General features: G+C 39.6%; 2 protein-coding genes across 2 annotated transcripts; both read right to left on the bottom strand.

Annotated features, from left to right (window-relative positions):
• Window positions 1-82: 82 nt before the first annotated feature.
• LOC143614761 (uncharacterized) lies at window positions 83-1,795 on the bottom strand. The gene is made up of 4 exons (XM_077088097.1): window positions 1,658-1,795; window positions 1,381-1,564; window positions 1,051-1,299; window positions 83-974 (listed from the first exon to the last, which is right to left on the bottom strand). The coding sequence occupies exons 2-4, from the start codon at window positions 1,513-1,515 to the stop codon at window positions 555-557; spliced, it is 804 nt and encodes a 267-aa protein (XP_076944212.1). The 5' UTR covers window positions 1,516-1,564; window positions 1,658-1,795; the 3' UTR covers window positions 83-554.
• Window positions 1,796-2,079: 284 nt separating this feature from the next.
• LOC143614756 (uncharacterized) lies at window positions 2,080-2,763 on the bottom strand. The gene is made up of 2 exons (XM_077088096.1): window positions 2,316-2,763; window positions 2,080-2,229 (listed from the first exon to the last, which is right to left on the bottom strand). The coding sequence occupies exons 1-2, from the start codon at window positions 2,700-2,702 to the stop codon at window positions 2,080-2,082; spliced, it is 537 nt and encodes a 178-aa protein (XP_076944211.1). The 5' UTR covers window positions 2,703-2,763.
• Window positions 2,764-21,750: the final 18,987 nt, after the last annotated feature.

Here is a 21,750-nt window from a genome sequence, read left to right as displayed (position 1 = left end):
TTATGTTTTTCTTTGTTATTAATTTCCATTCATGTTGATATTTTATACACTGAACACATCGATGTTCGAATTCATTACCTACAAACAGTTTGGTTCCTTAATATTACTCTTACTTTCTAATCAACACATACAACATATAGTGTTAAAATTCTGATTAAGGTGCTATGCATATTCGAATTCCTTACCTTCAAACACTTTGGTCCGTTAATATTACACTTACTTTCTTATCAACTTATAGGTTAAAATTCGGATTAACCTGTTATAAACCGAAACAGACTCGTCATTAACTAATACACGGATTTGCGTAATACGTTAACTACAACACACAACAACTAATTATACTACACACCCCTCATGTATTAAACCATCATCACATATTCTTAACATGTTGCAATCGATAAACATTAAAACCCAAAACAAGTTCTTATAAAAACAAGAGTCTAACATTAAAATCCAAAACAAGTTGTACTATCATTCAAACTTTTCAAATCCAAAACACAAAACCAAAAGTCTTACTTTCAAATCCACATAAAGAAAATACTTGTACCATAATATCAAGATAGCTTCAAGCATTCAATTATTCTTGTCGGCGCTGTGTTTTCAAGTCCCATCTTCGCATCAGCAGACAAACTATCATACTCCATCATAACTTGCACGAACTCCTCCTTTGTCAAGTTGATTTCGCTCAGCAACATCTTCGTGACATACTTCCTTCGAAGATCGTTTAGCTCCGCCTTTTGTTTCCCTATAACTTTTCCACGAGCGTCAACCTCATCTGAGAGCCTACAATCAGCAAACCATTCCTTTGTCACACAACCCTTAAAGATCTCCATGTGTCTCATCATAAACACTCCACAATCGACATGGTTGCTTTTACTAGCCCATGGTATATCCACCCTCGTCAGTGTTGATTTGTTGAACTTTGACGCATCGGGGTGATCTACCAACGCTAGGTAACTGGCAAATGTTTCTCTCTGTGACAAATGTTATTAACAGCAGTTAACATAAAATTTTAAATAATAATGCTTGAACAACAAAAAACACACATACCATCTTCTCGGGCCAGCCCTTATACATAAACTTGAACGACGTTTTGTTCCCCATATTATCAATAACAAAAGTCTGATGTGTCTTCAGGTTGAACGCCATTAAATAGAAGTGTTTTGTGTTTATAATTGGTATCAACACAACATCCACGCCTACAATGCTTCTTAGTCTTTGTGTTTCCAGATGCTTGTCCATTTTTTCCTTAAAAAATCCGATTCTTGTTGGTAGGTCTTTTTCATACTGGTCCGGTAGCTGTGTCATTTATCAACACAAATTAATCATTATTCATGACCAACAAAACAACACTACTAAATCAAAAAATACTAATCATACCAGCATCACGGTCGAGCAGAAAAGCCTATGAACCGTGTTAAACTTTGAACGTATAGCTTCTTCGTGGTTTAACACACTTGCCCATGCTGACATTACCGACACGTGCACCCATGTGTCCGGCCGTAAAGTTTCCATTATCACCTTTCGTATGCTAACCCCACCTCCCGTGCTAAATACAATGTCCCTGAATTAATGAAAATAAATATCACAATACATATAAAGTATATAATACCCAATACCTATTCATAATTAATAACACATAAACACTAAAACTTACCAATGGTTCCCGTAAGCCGCGAACACATACCCAGCCAACTTCGACTCTTGCTTTGTTAGCGTAGCTTTCAACGACACTGCACGTTTCGCATGCGGTGAGCAATAAACTTCGGAAAGGAACTTAAATCTCTGAGGTGTTTTAGGTGTGTTTATCTCTCAGTCCGGTTCAGCAACTCGCTTCCCTTTAGCTATAACAGCTAACGTCTCATGATCATCTTTTTTAACTCCAGATTCAAGATTGAAATCGGGCACAATAAAACTAACTTTTGTCTTTTGGGGCATAGACTTTATTGAACCGGATACATATTTTGCGCACAACCTTTCCATGCTTTCCCAAGTTTTTGTGTCATCACTATTGGAGATGCTTCACCGTTCCCATCTCCTTCATTATTCCCAGTCTCATCCTCCCACTTACCTGTGTATCTAGTTAGGTTTTTTCTTCCACTGATCCTCCAACTCTTTAATTAAAAGGCTACCAGAACACTCATCATGTGCTTCATCAAACTCCCGACATATATCTCCGTGTACGTTATCGAAATATTGCATCAAGTCCGTCAGCCGCTCTGCTCTCTCCTATTTCCAAAAACACCCCAACACTTTAATATTTAAAATCACAACTTACATATAAAATAAACATATAAACTTTAATACTATCTTACCTCTTCATCAGTTTGTGTTGGCATATTTATCATTTCTTCACCTTTATCAAACCCCTCCTGGTGTTGCTCAGATTCAACAACAATAACTTTATCATCCGTAAAATCTTGTTTTGTTTGAACATCAGCCACCTTATCACCATCCTCTTGTTGATCCGATTCAACAGACTTCTTAGTGTGTTTTCTGATCACCATTTTGGCTAACTCCTTTTTCGTAAATTTAGCCACCTTTTTACCCTCATCAACATCCCCCACATCTTTATCTTGATTTGTTATCTTTTTAACGACCTTACCCGTTGATTTTTCAATTGTGACCTTACCCAGCCGTTTCTCCTCCAACATGTCTTGTAAAGCTGTTAGGTCGTCGTCCACGAAAACCTTAACGACCATCAACTTCTTGCCATTTTCCACGACACAATTAAACTGAATATTCGCGTACGCATACTACAAACAAAATCAAACACCTTTTTCAAAAAACAACAACATCTAACAGTTTAAAAAAAGACAGGTAACAGTTGGGTTAATAATACTTTGAGATACCCTTACAAAACAAACAAAATTGTAATCAAATACGTACCGCTAGCAAAATCATGGACCTGTTGTACTCTTTACTTTCGTTCCATTTCTCGTGTCTTCTTCGCATAACTGTTATTAGGTACCGACACCAATTCAACTCCCCCAAGCTATTTATGTCTCTAACTGCTGGTAGAAATCTTTGATTAACCGTGTTATTCCCTGTAATATCACCCATATATGTCCCTAGAGCAACCAGAAAATTCATCTTGAAATGCCAGCCTACATCCCTCTTGGTTTTCACGAACTCCATAAATTCTATGGGACAAAGTCTTCCCTGTGGGTTTTTAAATTGACTTCTCCATCTTCGCACAACCTCATCCTTAGCTCTAGGCCTCAACGTCTCCACTATCTCATTACTTCCCCCTAGGGATCCCTAACATGCTTTCTACAAATGTCTCGGTAATTTTTACTTGTTTGTCTGCCAAATTGAGTATGCTACTACTGTGGTCATAGTTTCTAACCAACCAGTAGCCCAACCTGGTTGGTATGTTAGCTATACTCATTTCGAGCATACTACCAAAACCCATACTAGTTACAACTTTTTTTTGCTCATTGATTAAATTTGTGATATACTCATGGAACAATCTATGTTTCACCCTCGGTTTAATCTTTTGACCAACATAGTCGTAAAATGCTAACTTCTTATTTTCACTCAATTTTCCTTTATTCAACATCTTATCACGTGGAGTTACAAATTCGTCCTCTGAGTCAACAGTGCCAGCTGCATTTAGTTTCAACAAATAACAAATTAATTTCAATTAAAAACACTACCTACTACAATTACTTAAGTTCAAGTAAAAACACAATCTACTTCAAGTACAAACTTATTTTTAAAAAAATCCTTAACCAAATTTGTCGCCCGGCGTGACGAATTTCCTTCCATTTCATTTTTTGCGTTTTCTATTACAACACATCAAAATTAAGTACATAACGACTACAACTATAACAATATAAATATGAATACCTTTGAAGTTAATCTCTTTCTTCACCTCATCCCCGTAGCCTAGACCCTTGAAAGTGGTATTGTATGCTATTCGTGGGCTTCTCCTAACTAACAAACCAAAAACCAACGTGTTAATTACAAACCAACATCAAAACAAACACAAACAAATACATCATTTGACATAAAATAAGAACTAACAGACTAAACGAAAAGTTAAAACACACACACCTTTTTACACACAACCTCAAAACACTTAAACCACAAAAACATGAGCAACCAGAACAACTACACACAACCTCAAAACACTTAAACCACACAAACCTTTTTACCCGAATACATACACCTAAAACATAAAAACCAGATTAATTTTTTTTTTGGTATCTCACCAGACGAACATAACACCTCACACACACAAAACTTTGTAACACATCAAATAAAACCACACCTCATAAATCAACAACTAAAACACACAAAACTTTGTAACACATTTCATAAAACAACAACTCTCGATCACCAAGTAAAAACACATCAACTAAAAAACTCAAACCCAACATTCGCCTGCATGTTCAACTAAAACTCAAACCAAGTAAAAACACATCAACTAAAAAACTGAAACCCAAATAAAAAACTCAATCACCAACATCAAACACACTATAACATACCACACACTGCCATCAATAAAAACACATCGGACCACAAGCAACAGATCGGCCATGTAACTGAAACCCTAGAAATTGGGGGTTTCAACTAAAACGCTATTACATATGAAAAACACACCTGTGTCCTTCGATTTTGCCACGCTAGTGTTCAATTTACTGTTCTTCTTCTCCATTCTTCTTCACCTGCATGATTAATTAAACACACCCTTTAAAAGTCTGAAGTTAACAGACTATAAAACCTACCAACGATTAAACAAAGACACACCAGTTTGAATCGATCATCCGATTTGAAAGATGAAAACCAAAATTCTTACCTTCGTCTTCTTTCTTGTAAACGGCGGTGGAGAGAGAGAAAGACTCAGTCTGATGGTGATTGTTTGTGGACTAGAATCGTCTATGGTTGAATAATATAAGAAGATTAAATTATTGAGTGTTTTTTGGAAGGTCGATCAACTGATTGCATAGAAATAGGAGCTTCCCTGATTAATAAGTTGACAATCTGCATGATATAAATACCTAATATCCCTAAAATACCCTTTAACACACCAATATCAAGTGGTAAAATAAGACACTCCTTATTTTATTCCATCTTCTAATCTTAACCCTTAATTAACAAGATCTAACAACCCAGATTGCTTCTTACACTTTTTAGAAAAACTCCTCTTTTTACAATAACCCATCCCTATATATATATATATATATATATATATATATATATATATATATGGGTGGGTTATAATAAAAAGAAATAGTTTCCTAGGAAGAGTAAGAATAAATCTAAGCCCTTGGATCTATGATCTAGTGGTTGAGATTGGTAGTTTTTAAACTACCAAATAGTTTTCTAAGATCTAGAATTTATGCTACATAGTTTCCTAAATCTAAATTTTATGTCATTCCGACTCTTCCTACAAAACCATGTCTTTTTATTTTAACCCTTTTATATATATATATATATATATATATATATATATATATTTGATTTTAATTTTATGTATTGTAAGGAAGTTAATAATTATATACTTAAGATTTGATGATGAAAATTGTTTCATACAAATAAATTAGATGTTATAACCCTGTTTAAAAGTTATATGGGTTTGGTAAAACCCATGACCCGCTTTTTTTTTTAATATAAAATTGTTTCCTTATAAATCATATCTTTTTTAAAAAAACATATATTATTTTTTAGTATATTCCTATTTTATAGGATTTTCATATTGATGGTTGGTTAAATTGTATATGTTTTAGTTCGTTTATTATTTAGTTTTAATCGTTTATTTTAGGAACTTCGATACTTCATACGTGCATTATTAGATTTCAGGTTACATGCATTAAAGTACTCAATTTGGACCTGTTGTGACACGGAATGAAGACCCGGGATGTCCAGCACGCGAAACGAGGAATTATATGGAAGTTAGCTGGTGACAAGTCCCATCGCGATACGCGATGGGCTTGGTTGAAGGCCCATCGCGTATCGCGATGGGTTTAAAAATAATGTTGACTTTCTGGTCCATCGCGATACGCGATGGACCAGTGAAGACCCCATCGCATATCGTGATGGGGCCTGCAGACGGGCTGTTAGGGTTTATATCAAACTTTTTATCAAAAATAACCCTAACTCCGTTTTCACGAACAAGAGGCGATTTCCAGCAACCAAGGAGGCGATTTTCACCATCCTGGCTCGTGCCAAGACCTCACACATGATCAATATCATATGTATTGAAGATTTAACGATGTCAAGGCTCGGCTAATCTCCTAGAATCGCACCCAGGATGTATAGTTTGAAATCTTTATAGTTTTTCTCATGTGACTAAGAAAATTCTTGTATGATTATTGATGATTGATATATGATTATTGATGTTTGGTATTTCTGCCTGTTCAACCGGTTTAGGTTTACGTTAGTCTGAACGATTTGTTACCAGTTGCTAGATAATTGATTATATGACTGTGTGGTTAGATTGAATATGATAAAACATACGATTACCCTTAACTGAGTCACACTGGCAAGGACTGTTTGATAACCAGCGTCGTGTGTAAAGTGATTGTTGATGTCTAAGGGTTTGTCTGATTGATCAGTTTGTAGTTAATCGTTAATACATATCAAATATTTGGTGAGATTAATTTTTAATTTAATGAGATGTTATAACCCGTTTAAGGAGTACCTGAGTTTGGTAAGACCCATATCCGTGAATTCAGGTCAAATGCATGAGAAGCCTCCATTTAAAAATCAATCAATCTGGTGGCTTTCATAAAAGGGGGGAGCGACCACATCATGACACGTAGGATTTTTGAGCTTTCGTTTATATATATATATATATAGGGTAGGGTTAACGTAAAAAATAATAGTTTTGTGAAAAGCATAAGAATAGATGTAGACCATTTTGATGATCGTCGTTTGAGTCAATCAAAAACCTAATTATTCTAAATAGTTAGAGCAAGTAGGGTATCGTATCACAAGGAGTATGTGGTCAATGAATTCGTGTAACAGATTTACTATTATGAAGTAACTGGTTTTTAGTGCTGATCACACAAGCAAATTTAGTGAAAGTAGAGAGCTAAGCAACGAATAAATAAACGAGTTGTAAACAGTTAACAAAGCAAATCACACAAGGGAATTCAAGTAAGCAACCAACAGTATCTCATGCAACCTAAACAATTAACTATTAACGATTAACTGAAAAACTGATTAATAAGACAAAACCTAATACATCAACAATTACTTTACACACAGCACTGGTTATCAAACAGTCCTTGCCAGTGTGACTCAGTTAAGGGTAATTATATGTTTTATCGGATTCAATCTAACCAGACAATTATATGACTAATTATCTAGCAACCGGTAACAAATCGTTCAGACCAACGTAAACCTAAACTGACCGAACACTCAGAAATACCAAACATCAATAATCATATATTAATCATCAATAAAAAAACGTAAGTATTCTTAATCACATGAGAAAAACTGTAAAAGGTTACAAACTATACATCCCGGGTGCGATTCTAGGAGATTAGCCGAGCCGTGACATCATCAAATCTTCGATACGAATGATATGGATCATGCGGAAGGTCTTGGCACAAGCTATAATGGTGGAAATCGCCTCTTGGAGCTGCTGGAATCGCCTATGGTTCGTAAAAACGGAGTTAGGGTTATTGTTTGATGAAGAATGAGATATAACCTATTTTTCCCGTCTGCACACCCGTCGCGGTACGCGATGGCTATATCACCATCTCATCGCGTACCGCGACCTAAGAAAACCTCATATTTAGATTCCTCTCGTTGAGAAACCCAAAATTCATATATTTTGTCTCCCGTAACTCATTTTCTAGCTCAGGATATGCTCATTTTACTTCAAGGTCGCATTTTGTCAACCCATCTTGTTCACTTTTAGCATTGGCTTTTGATTTCTCATCCATACTCTTCCCGAATCCTTGTAACACTTCCCAAGACATCAAATCATGCTTCAGTCTTCTCGAGATTCAATGCTCGTACAGGTCTCGCATTTAGCATCTTTAACGATCAATTACCTGAAATACAAAAGCACGTATGAAGTACCAAAGTTCTAACAATATACTCAATAAAACTACATAATTAATACACTAATATATATACAAAATACCCGACCATCACATCCCCACACCTATCTTTTGCTTTCCCTAAAGCAAAACTCTAAAGTAAACATCGACCTCCATCATAGGTATGTAGATTATCGCCATTAATACTAGTAAGGTTTAAGGTCATACCCAGTTTCCCAGACTGACACTTTCTAGATTGACATCCCACAAATAAGTTTATATGATATTATAAAAACAATAGAGCCGCCCAGACGAGTGTACTTTGTTTCCGGTTAAGGCATACATGTCATATCCTTACACTATCAACACTCCTCTCGGTTTAATATCTGGACTAGCAAAAGATGTGTCAGTATATGTCTCTGCCCTCAAATACCAAATATGAGTTACAACTTAATAAGCTTGCAGGTCAGTCTTATCTCCACCCATTACCCACCGGTTGCATAAAGACTCGGACTAGGGTTTTGTTGAGGCTTAGGTTGGGTGCGGAATAGGCATATTTAATTACTAAGGTGAATGAAACCCAGTCTACAAATACACAAACAATTAATCAAAGATAAACAGACTGCTAATTACATAACTGAATAAGAACTGACTTTCTTTTTGACTTTTTGTTGATTTTTTTTTATATAAACGAACTTCAATAAACTACAGAATACATAACTGAATATAAACATACATCTTTTTTTTCACTTTTTTTTTACCAATAGATAATACACTGAAGCAAATAATTATACAACTCTGACAAACACTTATTTACAACTAAACCGAGACATACGTACATTGTGTACTATGCTCAACAACTGATTATATACAACTTGATAACGAACTGGATTTCATCACACAGGGTTAAAATATAATGAAGGCCAAGGCTGAAATGGTGTGTAATGTCTGGTTTAGCAAATAAACAGGAATGAGGTCCAAACGGGCTACTAGGGGGATAATGTCGGGTAAGAAAATTTATTTAGTGGAGGAAAAGTGCATGTAAAGGTTTTCTAAAGTCCTAATCTCCATACAGGTGGTGGTATTAAGATCTCAATAAGCATGTAACAAGCAAGTTCTAACTCTGTAAAACATACCGGTTTCCCTCAATCAATAGTGTAAGACATGTTTTATATCTATTATATAATATGTGTACTAAGTATAGGGGGCCATCTCACAATATGTCTGGAATAATGGGCTGCCGATATGAAACATGTATACCCGTCCCCTTGACTCGTTATCCCCGCCTAAACGACCCCATTTTCAACATCTTTACCTTCTTTTTTATTTTCTTTAAATATTATAAAACAATTTTTTTGTTTTTTTAAATAACAAAAAAATTGTTTATGTAAAAAACATTTTTTAAAATTAAAAATAATGAAAACATATTTTTTACTGCAAGTGTTTTAATACTTTTAGGGTGTGTTTTTCTTTTTAAATAATTTTTAGAGATACATTACTTTAAGAAAGAAAGACATTTGTTTTTCATTAATAAAACATATTAAACAACATACGGCTTGATCAACAAGTTGGTTCTTTTCTCATGTGACATTAATTTCATGCTTACGAACTTATCAAAAAATATTTAAATGATATTTTTGTCGGGTGTAAGGCATATGATAAGATAAATATATACAAAACGTTTATCGTTTTTACAAAGGCGTTATATCATAATTCTTTAAATACATTTTATAATGGTAATAGATATCATTATTATAAAGAAAAATAAACACAAAGGTAGAATATATATATATATATATATATATATATATATATATATATATATAAACTTTATAGTATTTGATTTAATATTTTAAAGGTAGACTTGAAATGATTAAACGTATTAGAGTGTAGTAATATGTCAAATAAAACTGTTGAAAGAAATGAAAGTCTAGGGAAGGGGCTATGACAAGTACACAAGGGGTACGTTTAGCCTAACCCTTGTTTTTTATTTGAACCCTTATATATATACACACACACACACACACACACACACACACACTCACATGCGCGAACACCAGGGGCGGAGCTACTTATATAGTAGGGGTGTCGGCCGTCCCCTGTGAAAAAAAAATTATTAGTATTATTATAGTGTTCAAATCCTAATCGACCCCTGTGAAATTTTGATATCGACCATTGTGTAATTTCGAAAATCCAAAGAATGAAAGATTAATAGAAGAATGTAGCATGAACAAACACTTTTCTCCGGCTGGTGTAGCAACGGTTACATCATGTACCGGTGGTGGTTGGAACTTTGGATGCTGAAGAAGAAACAGTGATAGACGCAGTGGTGGGGTACTAGGGAAGTAGGGATGCCCTAATTGCTAGTATTTACTTACATGGGCTTTATAAATTTACTTTATGGGCCAAGAAAGCCTATAACAAAAACTTAATTTATTAAAAGTGTTTTTTGGGTTGAAACTTGAAAGTGTTCGACATATGCTTAAATACTTAATATGAGATATCAACATTCATGCTATCTACGCAAACTAAAATATATATATATATAATGTTATTTGTGCAAAATTTAAGAAAATATAAGTCTCTAACTATAGTAATTTATCAAGTAGGAATTACTTTGTGACTTATGACTAACTAATCCCCGATCATACAAAGACAAAGTTGATTTTGTTTTAGTAAAGTGCCGAAATCGTCCTTGAGGTTTGGCCAATTATGCGACTTTCGTCCAAAAAGTTTCTTTTGTGCAACTAGACCATTGACGTTTCTCATTTCTTACCAATTACGTCCAAGTCGTTAACTCCGTTAGCTTTTTAACGTTAAGTCAGGGGTATTTTGGTATTTTCATTTTTTTATTATATGATTCATTATTTTATATTCTTTTATCCCTATACCGTTTCATCCACTAACCCGTTACCGGCTGCAACTTTGCCCCCATCTCAACTTTCCGGCCACAAAGAACTCAAAGATTTGAGGTACAACCATAACCACCACCGGAAATCCCCCACGTTATCCTCTGTATTCACCACCCCGAATCTTATTTATCTGCAAATTGATACCTTGAAATCACCGTATAACACCAACACCACAACCACTACCACCGCACCATCATCCTGTTTCTCTCTCAATCAGTTAGATTTGTGGTTGCAAGAGTCTTCTTCATTGAGTGAAACCCTCAATTTGATCGATTAAAACCCTCAATCTCAGACAAAAGTCAAGAAACACAGATGTATATGACACCGCTCAGTCTTCATTCCGATTGAAACCCTAGAAAAACAAGATGATGAAGACAAGAATGGATGACCCAATCGACACGTATACCTGTTCGTTGACCGTCGCGGATCCGCCGGCCAAAGATTCGCAGATTCACCGGATAAACGAAGGTTTTGGTCATGGTGTTGTGTCTATTTTGTTTGAAAAACAAGGCCAAGCACCTAACCTTTAAGGAGGATATTGAGAACTGATGGTGACCGGTCATGGTGGACCAGATGGTGTTGACGATGATGGTGAAGGTATCAGATCCAAAATGAAATCAAATGAAAGTATTATAAATCGTATATATTATGTATGTATTAGTTTATACTTTATAGTTTAAGTTAATTATAAAGTGTATACTAAAAGAAACAATAAAATAAACTAATATGTAAAATGACCAAAATACCCTTGACTTAACATCAAGAAGTTAACGACTTGGGCGTAATTGGCAAGAAATGAGAAACGTCAATGGTCTAGTTGCATAAAAGAAACTTTTTGGACGAAAGTCGCATAATTGGCCAAACCTCAAGGACGATTTTGGCACTTTACTCTTTCAAGAAATAAAAACCATAGAGAATAACTTTAAATGAGCTGTATTTTAATTATGCATGTATAGTAATATTTTGTTTGATTATAGACAGAATTACAAATTTTGTCCTTTAAAATAAGACGAATTACGGTTCGTGTCCTTTTCTAAGTTTCCTTGCAGGCGGTGTACTTTAAACATTTTTTTCCTGCACGTTATGTCCTTTACGCTAACTGGGTTAGAAAAACTCAGTTAAATACCCTCACATGAGGCGCATGTGAGGGTATTTTTGTCTTTTCGTCTTTCTGACTCCATACTCTTTCCACTGTTCCTCTTTCTCTCTCTAATCTAAACCACCGGAAACCACTGCCTTTTTTGCAGGTGGTCACCTTCTCCGGTCACCATCAAACCACTGTTCCTCTTCTCCGGCACCATCTCCGGTCACCTGCCCCCATCCAACCTCCGGCAACCACTGCCTTTTTTGCAACCAGCCACCACCACCGTTCACCGCCACCATAGCTTCGCCACCAGCACCATCAAACACTTAAAACTTAATGTATCTAGGATGCTCCCCGAAGGACCCAGAGATACCCAAACGCAACCAACAACCACTGGCATTACCTGACATTTATAGACAAGTACCCAAACTGATAGCGACATTCCAAAGTATCCGAATACACATAAAACATTTGAAACCCAATCGGTGGGCCAATCCTAATACCCTAACACAATTACAAAATATAGCAACCTGCTCTGAATTCATTACCAATCAATTGCCACATTTGGTGGTAAGTTCGTTCTAAGATCGTTTGCTTATTTATATATATATATAAAATAAAAAAAAGGATAGGCATACCAGCAATGAAGGGATCCGCAGTTGTCAAAGTTTGGGCATCGAAAACCGAAAAACCGTGACTAAACCTTCCAATTGCAGAGAACAAGAGTATGGCTAACACATCACCACCAGAAAGCAGAGCCACATGACTGAATTAACCACCAGCCATAAAATTAATTAAAATGGGTTTTCTTTCTTTTTTTTTTTAATTTAAAAAAAGAGAGAGAGAGAGAGAGAGAGAGAGAAGAAATTATAGTTATTATGAATTACCCCCATTTCCTGAAACGAGAAGTGGTATCTGGTTTTTCGAATAGAATAACGTCTTCAAGAGGGACGTTTTCTTGAGTGACGAGGGAGATGGGTTGGTCGTGTAGATTGGAAGAGGGTTTGGGTTTGTTGGTAACGTCGGCGTTAGCGATTATTGTTCGGAGATTATTATTATTATTATTATTATTATTAGATAAGGATAAGAATTTGGGTCGGCGATTGGAGAAGAGGGGGGGATTGGGGTGGGTGAAGCTGGGGGGATGTCGTGTTTGGGTGGATAAACCACCGCCACTGGCGGGACCTTGAGTTAGGTTTAGGAGATACATGCTTCCTGTCGCCGCCCGGAATGGATTTGGTGAAAGGGGAGGTGGATATGGCGGTGAACGGTGGTGGTGGCTGGTTGCAAAAAAGGCAGTGGTTGCCGGAGGTTGGATGGGGGCAGGTGACCGGAGATGGTGCCGGAGAAGAGGAACAGTGGTTTGATGGTGACCGGAGAAGGTGACCACCTGCAAAAAAGGCAGTGGTTTCCGGTGGTTTAGATTAGAGAGAGAAAGAGGAACAGTGGAAAGAGTATGGAGTCAGAAAGACGAAAAGACAAAAATACCCTCACATGCGCCTCACGTGAGGGTATTTAACTGAGTTTTTCTAACCCAGTTAGCGTAAAGGATATAACGTGCAGGAAAAAAATGTTTAAAGTACACCGCCTGCAAGGAAACTTAGAAAAGGACACGAACCGTAATTCGTCTTATTTTAAAGGACAAAATTTGTAATTCTGTCTTGATTATATATATACTTTATTACTTTGTATATGACCTGACCCGCTTCGATCCGTTCCAGACGGCTAAAGCGAACAAAAAATAATTATATATACCGATTTGACTCGACTCGACTCGAGTAGCCGATATGGAACGATTTTTTTATATATAATCAGTTACCTGACCAGAAAATTTCCGACCCCTATAGAAAAATTTTCTGGATCCGCCACTGGACTGAACACATATAAAATATACAACTTTTTAAATTCTTTTAAATTTTCCCGCTTTCATTAGATCATAAGGTTAATGATCAAACCCGAGCAAATATTAAATCACCACAACATCACATAAAACATATCATAGAAACTAGAAGTTGGTCAAAGATGTAACAGGTATTAGAGATTGATGGTGGGTGATGACGATTCTTAAGATCATCATTTTGGAACTCAAGGATATTTAAGATGATCTTGAATATACTAAAAGTATATCAATATAAATGATAAGAATAAAAATAGTTTAAAACATCACGTTTGGGTTTAATCGAAACAGATTTGGGTCAAATATGCGAGCGATCGTTTTTAAAACATTATAAGTTTATTTTATTTTAAGCAAACAAGCAATTAGTTTATGGGATTTTAAATGTGTTTTAAGGGTTGAACTTTTTTATTTCTGTATTTTATTAAAATGTGTCGTGTGTCATAATCCAATTTATTTGAGTATTTTATGCCTAAGTTAAAAATGAACACATGAATGAACATCATGTTTTATAGTATAAACACAAATACTTTATACGTTTATTTTTTGTGATAGATTACAATTTTGGAGTATCATTGTATCAATACCTAAATAATACCTAAAAAGTATCAAACTCATACATACAAGTTAGCAACTCACAAAATTTACCATCAGAGCAATATACATATTGTTTCTCATCCACACTGATTAAATATATATCTATATATAATGTTTTTTATTATTTTATAATTTAAAGACTTTAACTAAATATAAACATAAAACCATATCTTGATGGCCCACCAGCTGACCCTGGTCAAAATAGTGGGGACATTTTGTAGATTAACGTGTCCCTAGTAAGTAAGAATATTTAACATTAAGATGATGCTACATATCTAAGAGCTCCAATCAAATTTAAGAGAGACTCAAAACGTTGATTTCTAGAGGTAGATGGACCGTGGGTGCAACCAACTTAACTACTTAAGCCACCAACCCTTATTTTTCCACAAAAGGGTTCAACCACTATAATGATAGTTACTAGCTAATTTAAAACTACATGATCACGTACCTATATATACCATCACACAATCATGGGCCTACTTCATTATTTTCATTACACGCATTAAAACCCTAAATGTTTAGCTAGAAAATATCATGATCACTTCACAATCACCTCATTTCCCCTTCCAAAATCCCACTTACAAACATGAAGATGAAGAGCCACTAATTTTAACCGTTGGACCAGGACATTGTCGGGATCTAGATCGTTGGCATAGTAGAAGGGAGTTTCTCAAGAGCTACCGGTTCTCCAAGGGACGCTCGAGACTAAAGGAATGGATGACGAAGTGTGCCAAAAAGATGGGTCTAAGAGTTTACAAGTTGACCTTTTCATGGCCAAGTGTGTGTGTTTTAAGATGTTACGTGCCATTTCCATGCATGAAAGTACAAGTTGTAAGCCAAGATCATATCCATCTTGACAATGACGTGTTTCTGGACCATGTATCATATGGATTTGTGCGTAGTAAATCCATCTTTGTAAATCGTTAGGTATTACACATATAAACTTAAAAAATGTTATGTTGTGTTACTATTTCATTGTATTGTCGCTTTAAAAGATATACTGATATAGTTGTGAAGAAACACTAAGTGACCCCGGGCAGATTATAGGTAATCTGGGGGCTAAGTAATGTTTCCCACGAAGGTTAGGTCCAGCAGAGTAAGTTGTACTTCAGGGAACCTGCAAAACAGACACCGTAAGCTCGTCACTGAGAAGGGGGGGGTTCCTCCTTGTGACCACCCTCCGGCGTGAGAATCAGTCTATATTGCTCTTTGAATATAAAAGTATATGAATACTATTAGAGCAGTTATCAAGTAAGTTATACGAGATAGTAGATGATGAAATGATAATACCATTTGCTGTCTTTTATAGCCGAAGGTGGGTTTCCAAGGGGTTTAGCCGGCCCAACACACTACCAACTGTAACCTATGCACGTGCCCTACCTGTGAGTGGTGGATAGGTAGCGGCTGACACAGAGCAGGCGTGCCGTGCACTCTTCGTCTTCTACCAACTGCAGGCTAGGCACGTGGTCTGGCAGGAGTTGGTGGGCAGGCGGCGGCTATTGGTCACAGTGCTGTGGCGTGCTGTCTGCCACGCTGCTGTCAGTGAGCTGTCGCATTCTTGGTCAGATCTTTTGTCTTTACCTCGTCAGGTATCACGCAAAAGATCCTCCATCATACGGACTGGCCCATTTTGGCGGGAGTTTTCCCCCTCCCGCCTTTGCTCATTCTTTCAGGTGACACTGAATATTTGTAAGTGTTAAGCCTTATGCGTGTAGCTATGCTGTGCGGGTAGCCTTCCCTGATGGCTTGTATCCGCAACTGCGGGAACAGGCGGGTTACTTTACCATTGGGAGGCTTTTCCCTGCGTATGCAGCCTGCATACTGCGCGTAGGCTTCTCTGAGCATGGTGGGTCCTGCGGGAGTAGATGGTCTTTGCGCAGACATCCCTGTTCAAGGTGAGTCATGCGGGACCAACTGAGCCCTGCTGGGACCTACCTCTTCAAGTCCCCCAGTCCAATGTTCTTCTCACGAATGTCTAATAAAGTGAGGTGAATTTTTGGACTTAAGCAAAGGGTTTTGAAAAGGGGTTTTTGTAAGGTTTTCCATGGGGGTTCTTCCCGCGGAAGTCCTTGTCACTTGCAGAAATTCCCGAGTTTCCTGCTTGGTCTTTGGGTATGATGCGGGTAGGTCTGTAACCTCCTCGCAAGTCAGGAGCATTGAGTCTTAGTTGTGCGGATTCTCCCTGTGGTTCTGGTAGTTTTTGAACATAGTGATCAATTATGTTTAAACCACCAATTCCATCTTGGAGCCTCAAACAACGTAGTACTCGATGTTCCCGCAATGCGGGGATATTACTTCCGTTTTCACAAGCATTGCCCAGAAGATCCTTCCTGGTTTCAATTCTCAGCGGGTGCTAGGTATGTGAAGGGTTTTGCCTTTACACTGTACCTGCGTCCGTCTTACGGTTACTTTACTTCCAAGGTATTCCTGGCGTCCATTCCCTGCGGGTGCTAGGTATGTGAAGGGTTTTGCCTTTACACTGTACCCGTACCCGTCTTATGGTTACTTGGTTGCCAAATATTTTGGCTTCAATTCCCTGCGGGTGTTAGGTATGTGAAGGGTTTTGCCTTTACACTGTACCCACACCCGGCTTATGGTTACTTGTTTGCCAAGGTAAGGGATATTTTCCCGCTTACTTTTTTGAACCTTGGTCTTCAAATTTTTAAATTTTGAAATTTGAAGAGTTGGATGGATAACAACCCAATACCTCAAACGTCGTGCGACGGTTTCTTCTGACTGTGTCAGGACGTGCCAGAAGTTATGGCGACATGACATTATGTGGTCATTCCAGTTGCTTTTTCAGGCGCGTGGGCACGGGATTTCGGGCGCGTAGCCGCGAAATCTCTGACACGTCCTTTTTGACAGCTGTTGCCAGTTCGCTGTTGCCACGCGTCATAGTTTCATTGCACCTTTGATTTCTCTCTCTTCCGTATTAAATTCATCGCATTAATTGCGATTGCTATATAAAGGGGGAGAAGGTTATTTGCAATTCACACTTTCCACTTTCATCTCTTCTTCTCCAGTAATTTCCGGCGAATTTCTCTTTTTCAGTAAAGCATTGCTCTGAAATCTCTTCTTTCTTCCACCATGTCTTCTCACGATGCTGATGATCAGAAGACTGCTGGCGAATGCCAGTGTTATCTTCCTGTCGAGCTGTACCAGTATATCGTCAGGAAGTTCATGCTCGAGTCTCTCGAGCCTGAGTTTCCTGAGCCCCACCATACTGTGTACGATGCCCCCAGTGGCAAAATCGGGGTTTATGCTGCATTCTTTGTCTACGGGAACCTTAGGTTTCCGTTGACAAAGTTTGTGTACCGTGTCCTAGAGAGGCACGGTGTGCACCTGACAGAGGTGCACCCCATGGCCATTGCCAAGGTCCGGCACTTTGAGTGGGTGTGCCGGATACTGGGCCTTGAGCCCCTTGTTGACCGCCTGATGACCTTCTATACTTGGAGGTGCATCCAAGGGTGGTACACTCTTACAACCCGTATCAAGGGTTTAAAGATTTGTACCACCGAGCGGAGTCTTCGCTCATGGAGAAGAGAGTTCTTCTTTATATCCGCTCGAGCCATCCCCATTGCCATGAAGTTCAAGAATGGCCAGCCGCTTCCGAACCTTCCCGCCATCAACTACGAGGAGGCGGAATGGTTCGCGAAGATATCCCGGGTCCAGTCCCCGGTTTTCCGTTTTCCGGAGTCGGCGATGGTGATGCTGGGGATGAGCCGGGTGTGGAAGGCGGCGAATGCGGATAAGGTTCCGATCGTCCTTGAATATGGTTCGAACTCTACCCCTTATGGTATGTCTTGTTTCTTTTTTGCTGACTACGATTTTTTCTAACTTTCTTGTTGATTTCAGAGGGTAACGATCTTCAGTCGCTCCTGAATCCGCGGGAGGAAGACGGTCCTGCGCGGATGGGTACTCGTGCTCTGGACGAGAACGAGTTGCCCATCTTAGAGCAGACTGCGGGTCGGTTCGTGGAGGTTTACCCGCCAGGCCAAGAGATCCTGAGCCACCGACGGCCAGGTAAGCCTATCTTCTACCCTGAACCTCTCAATGCTGTGCCTGCTGCTGGAGTTCATGACATTTCTTCTTCTGAGGAATCCGCAGAAGGTCCTCCACTGGTGCGGAAGAAAAAGGCTGCCGTCGGGAGAGGCAAGGAGAAGGTGGCCTCTACGGCCGACCCGGTAATTCTATCTGACTCGGAGTCAGATAATGCAGAGGTGGCGGGGAAGCCCGGTGGTGAGGAGACCACCGCTCCGGAGGCTGCAGGTGTTACCTCCGGGGAGGCAGCGACGACGACGGTTACCGGTGTCAAGAGGCCGGCTCCATCGGGTTCGCCCCCGCTCGTCCGTGCGTTCAAGCTCAAGAAACCCCGTGAGTACCCCCATAATTCTTGTCTAGATTTGTTGTTTCAAATAAATTTTTCTAACACTTTTGCTTGTGCAGGTGTGGATGTTGACGCATTCCAGGGTGGAGTTGGAGCAAGTATTCCCCCGCCAATGACGGTAGGCTCGGTCAGCCTTCCCGAGGCGTCGACCCAGGCGTCTACGCCTGCTTCCGCTGGTTCCAGCCTTCCTGAGGCTGTTCCAGCTGAGAAGGTGTCTCCGCCGGCCGTGAGTGCAATTTTTACAGCATCTTTCACGGAGCCGGCGGTTACTGTTGCTGAGGAGGTGGCGCCAAACATGGCTACCACAGCGGCTGCCACTATACCTGCGCCACCGGCACCGACGGCCGGACCATCAGGTATGCGTCAGGCTTCCCGCCGATCTATGCCACCTTCCCGTCTGCCTGACCTGTTGGATGGATTTCCTTTAGGTTCAGGTGATGGGTTTGGCGGCTATCGGCCTGTTATTGACCCTACAGGTACGTAGGGTTCTTTTTCCCTTATATATTTTTATCATCTTTTCCTAACTGCCTTTGCTTCTTTTGCAGTGTCGGATTCCAATGAAGTGTATGTTCCAAGATGGAACATACGCCGAGGAACAACCCTTCGCACCCCTGTGGAGTGCGTGGACTGGGCTCGCCACGCTGCTCCTCATGGTGCGTTGGGGGAAGCCATGGCTAGCTACCAAGAGGGTAGGCTAACCAATGAGCTTCGGGTTCTCCAGGCCCGAACGCAGCCCCGCGTCGAGCTGCTTTGTCGTGAAAACGACAAGTTAAAAGCAGCTCGCGCCAAAGATATATCTGAAGCGCGGGCTCTTCGGGAGGAGAACCGGCAGTTGGCCGCTGCCGCAGCCGAGAAGGAGAAGGCATTCAAGGCCCTCGAGGTTGAAGTCCTGGCGCGACTCGAGGCCCGCTCCAAGGCTGCCCAAGCTGTGAATGAACAGCTTCGGCTGGCCAAGGAGACTGCGCGAAACTCAACTGAGAGGGCTGCCAAGGCTGAAGCTGTTGCTGAGCCACTTCGCGAAGAGAATGAGCAGCTTAAATGCAAATTAAAGGCTCTTCAGCATGCTCATGACGCCTTGGCAATGGAAGATGCCAAGAAGCTGCAGGAGATCCTTGACCAGAGGGGGGTGCTTGACCGCACTGAAAGGAAACTCAAAAGCGTCGAAGAGGCTGCCGCCAAGGAAGTTCAACTTGCCAACCTTGATAAAAGCGGAGCCGAACGTGCTTACAAAGAAAGTCAAGCTACCCTCCAATGGCTGCTTCGAGAAGCGTTGCCTGAGGTATCTTCATCTTTTTCTTCACGCTTTCCGCTCGTAATTAGAAAATGTTCTAACTTGTAATTTTTTTGTAGGTTGTGCGTCGGGTCCTTTCAGAGACCTCTTACGATGATGCAATGAGCGCAGCCCTCAACGCTTCTCATGAGGATGGGCAGAAGACTGGCTTCCTGCTTGGTCTAGGGTTTGCTGAGAGAGGCTTTCCGCCCTCCAACTTCCCTTTATTCAATGTTAATACTGAAGCTGCTTATGACCAAGCTGTGAATCAGTACGCTGCCTTCCCGCATCCAGTGGTGGAGAAGGTGAATGAAGCTGCTGCTGCTGATGATGGGCTAAGCATCCTTAAGGCTTTCCTTGGGCAGCCGCGCTCTGACGGTGCTGGTCCAAGCGGAGGTGGCCCTGAAGCCTGATCTTGAAGATCCCTTCCCCCTGCTAGGATAGCCTTGTATAGATTTCTTTTAGGCGGGTAGTTACCCAGCCATTCTTGTAATTGATTGTGAAATATTAATCTCTTTGCGTATAAGATTGTTATTTCCTTGGGTTCTTTGCTTTATAAACTTATGACTTGTATACTTAGTTTAAATTAGCAATTTCCCAAGTGTTTAGAATAAGAACCTTTGAACGTGGTTGATGATGGGTTAAAGTTTCGCCTCCTCCTTTGTGATTGCGCGGGTAAAACCGTCACTTGCACTTGGTAGGATGGCTAATCTTTACCCTCTATCTGACCTGCGTGTAGGTTTTCCTTTTCGAAATTTCTAAGGCATTAAGTTAAACCTTTGAACGTGGTTGATAATGGACTAAAGTTTTCGCTTCCTCTTTCGTGATTGTGCGGGTGTAACCGTCACTTGCACTTAGTAGGATGGCTTTAACTTTAGACCTATATCTGACCTGCGTGTAGGTTTTTCTTATCCTTTTAAGTGTTCATAAGTTAACCTTTTAACGTGGTAGACGGTAAGTTAAGTTTGGCTTCCTTGTTCGTGATTGTGCGGGTAAGACCGTCACTTGCACTTACAAGTATGGCTAAACTTTACCTACATCTGACCTGCGTGTAGGTTTTCCTTAGAACTTTTTAACATTTTGGCGTTGTGTTTATGCGGGTATTGCCGCCTTCCACACGCAACTACTTCTTCCCGTAAGGGAAGTTCATAGGTTACAAGCTATTAATACATCATGAAAGGAGAATCATTTCCATTAGAAGTGGCTCTAGGCCTTTTCTTTACAAGTTGGAATTGATCTACATATAACATTTGCGTAATTGAGCTCCATTCCATGTTCTAGGGATGGGAGTGCCATCGAGCCTTTCGAGCCGGTACGCGCCCTTTCCCAGAACTTCTTTGATAATGTATGGCCCTTCCCAAATCGGGGCCAACTTTCCTGGGCGTTGTTGGTTCGAAGCCTCGTTGTTACGCAGTATGTAGTCTCCTTCCTTGAAGTTGCAGAGTTTTACCCGCGTGTTGTAGTATTTTTGCATTTGTCGTTTGTAGTTTTCTTCACGCACGGCGGCTAAGTCTCTGCGCTCTTCGGTTAGCATAAGGTCTAACCGTCTTTCCGCATCATTGTCTTCTGGTTGGATTAAGACCCTTGGTGAGGGTAAACCGATTTC

The sequence above is a fragment of the Bidens hawaiensis genome, unplaced genomic scaffold (genome assembly GCF_021521415.1).
Source record: "Bidens hawaiensis isolate Kalapana, Puna unplaced genomic scaffold, B.hawaiensis_p1.1 tig00040974_1, whole genome shotgun sequence".
Taxonomy (NCBI): domain Eukaryota; kingdom Viridiplantae; phylum Streptophyta; class Magnoliopsida; order Asterales; family Asteraceae; genus Bidens; species Bidens hawaiensis.
The sequence above is the reverse complement of the archived record's forward strand: the minus strand, read 5'-3'. Positions and strand labels throughout refer to the sequence as shown.

Bases quoted from the DNA above. Each gene is read 5' to 3' on its own strand.
- LOC143614761 (XM_077088097.1), bottom strand. From the start codon at position 1,515: ATGGAAACTTTACGGCCGGACACATGGGTGCACGTGTCGGTAATGTCA. The intron at 1,300-1,380 runs GTATGATTAGTA...TAAATGACACAG, and splicing joins TCTGCTCGACCGTGATGCTG to CTACCGGACCAGTATGAAAA. The intron at 975-1,050 runs GTATGTGTGTTT...CATTTGTCACAG, and splicing joins AGGGCTGGCCCGAGAAGATG to AGAGAAACATTTGCCAGTTA.
- LOC143614756 (XM_077088096.1), bottom strand. From the start codon at position 2,702: ATGGTCGTTAAGGTTTTCGTGGACGACGACCTAACAGCTTTACAAGAC. The intron at 2,230-2,315 runs GTAAGATAGTAT...TTTTGGAAATAG, and splicing joins CAACACAAACTGATGAAGAG to GAGAGAGCAGAGCGGCTGAC.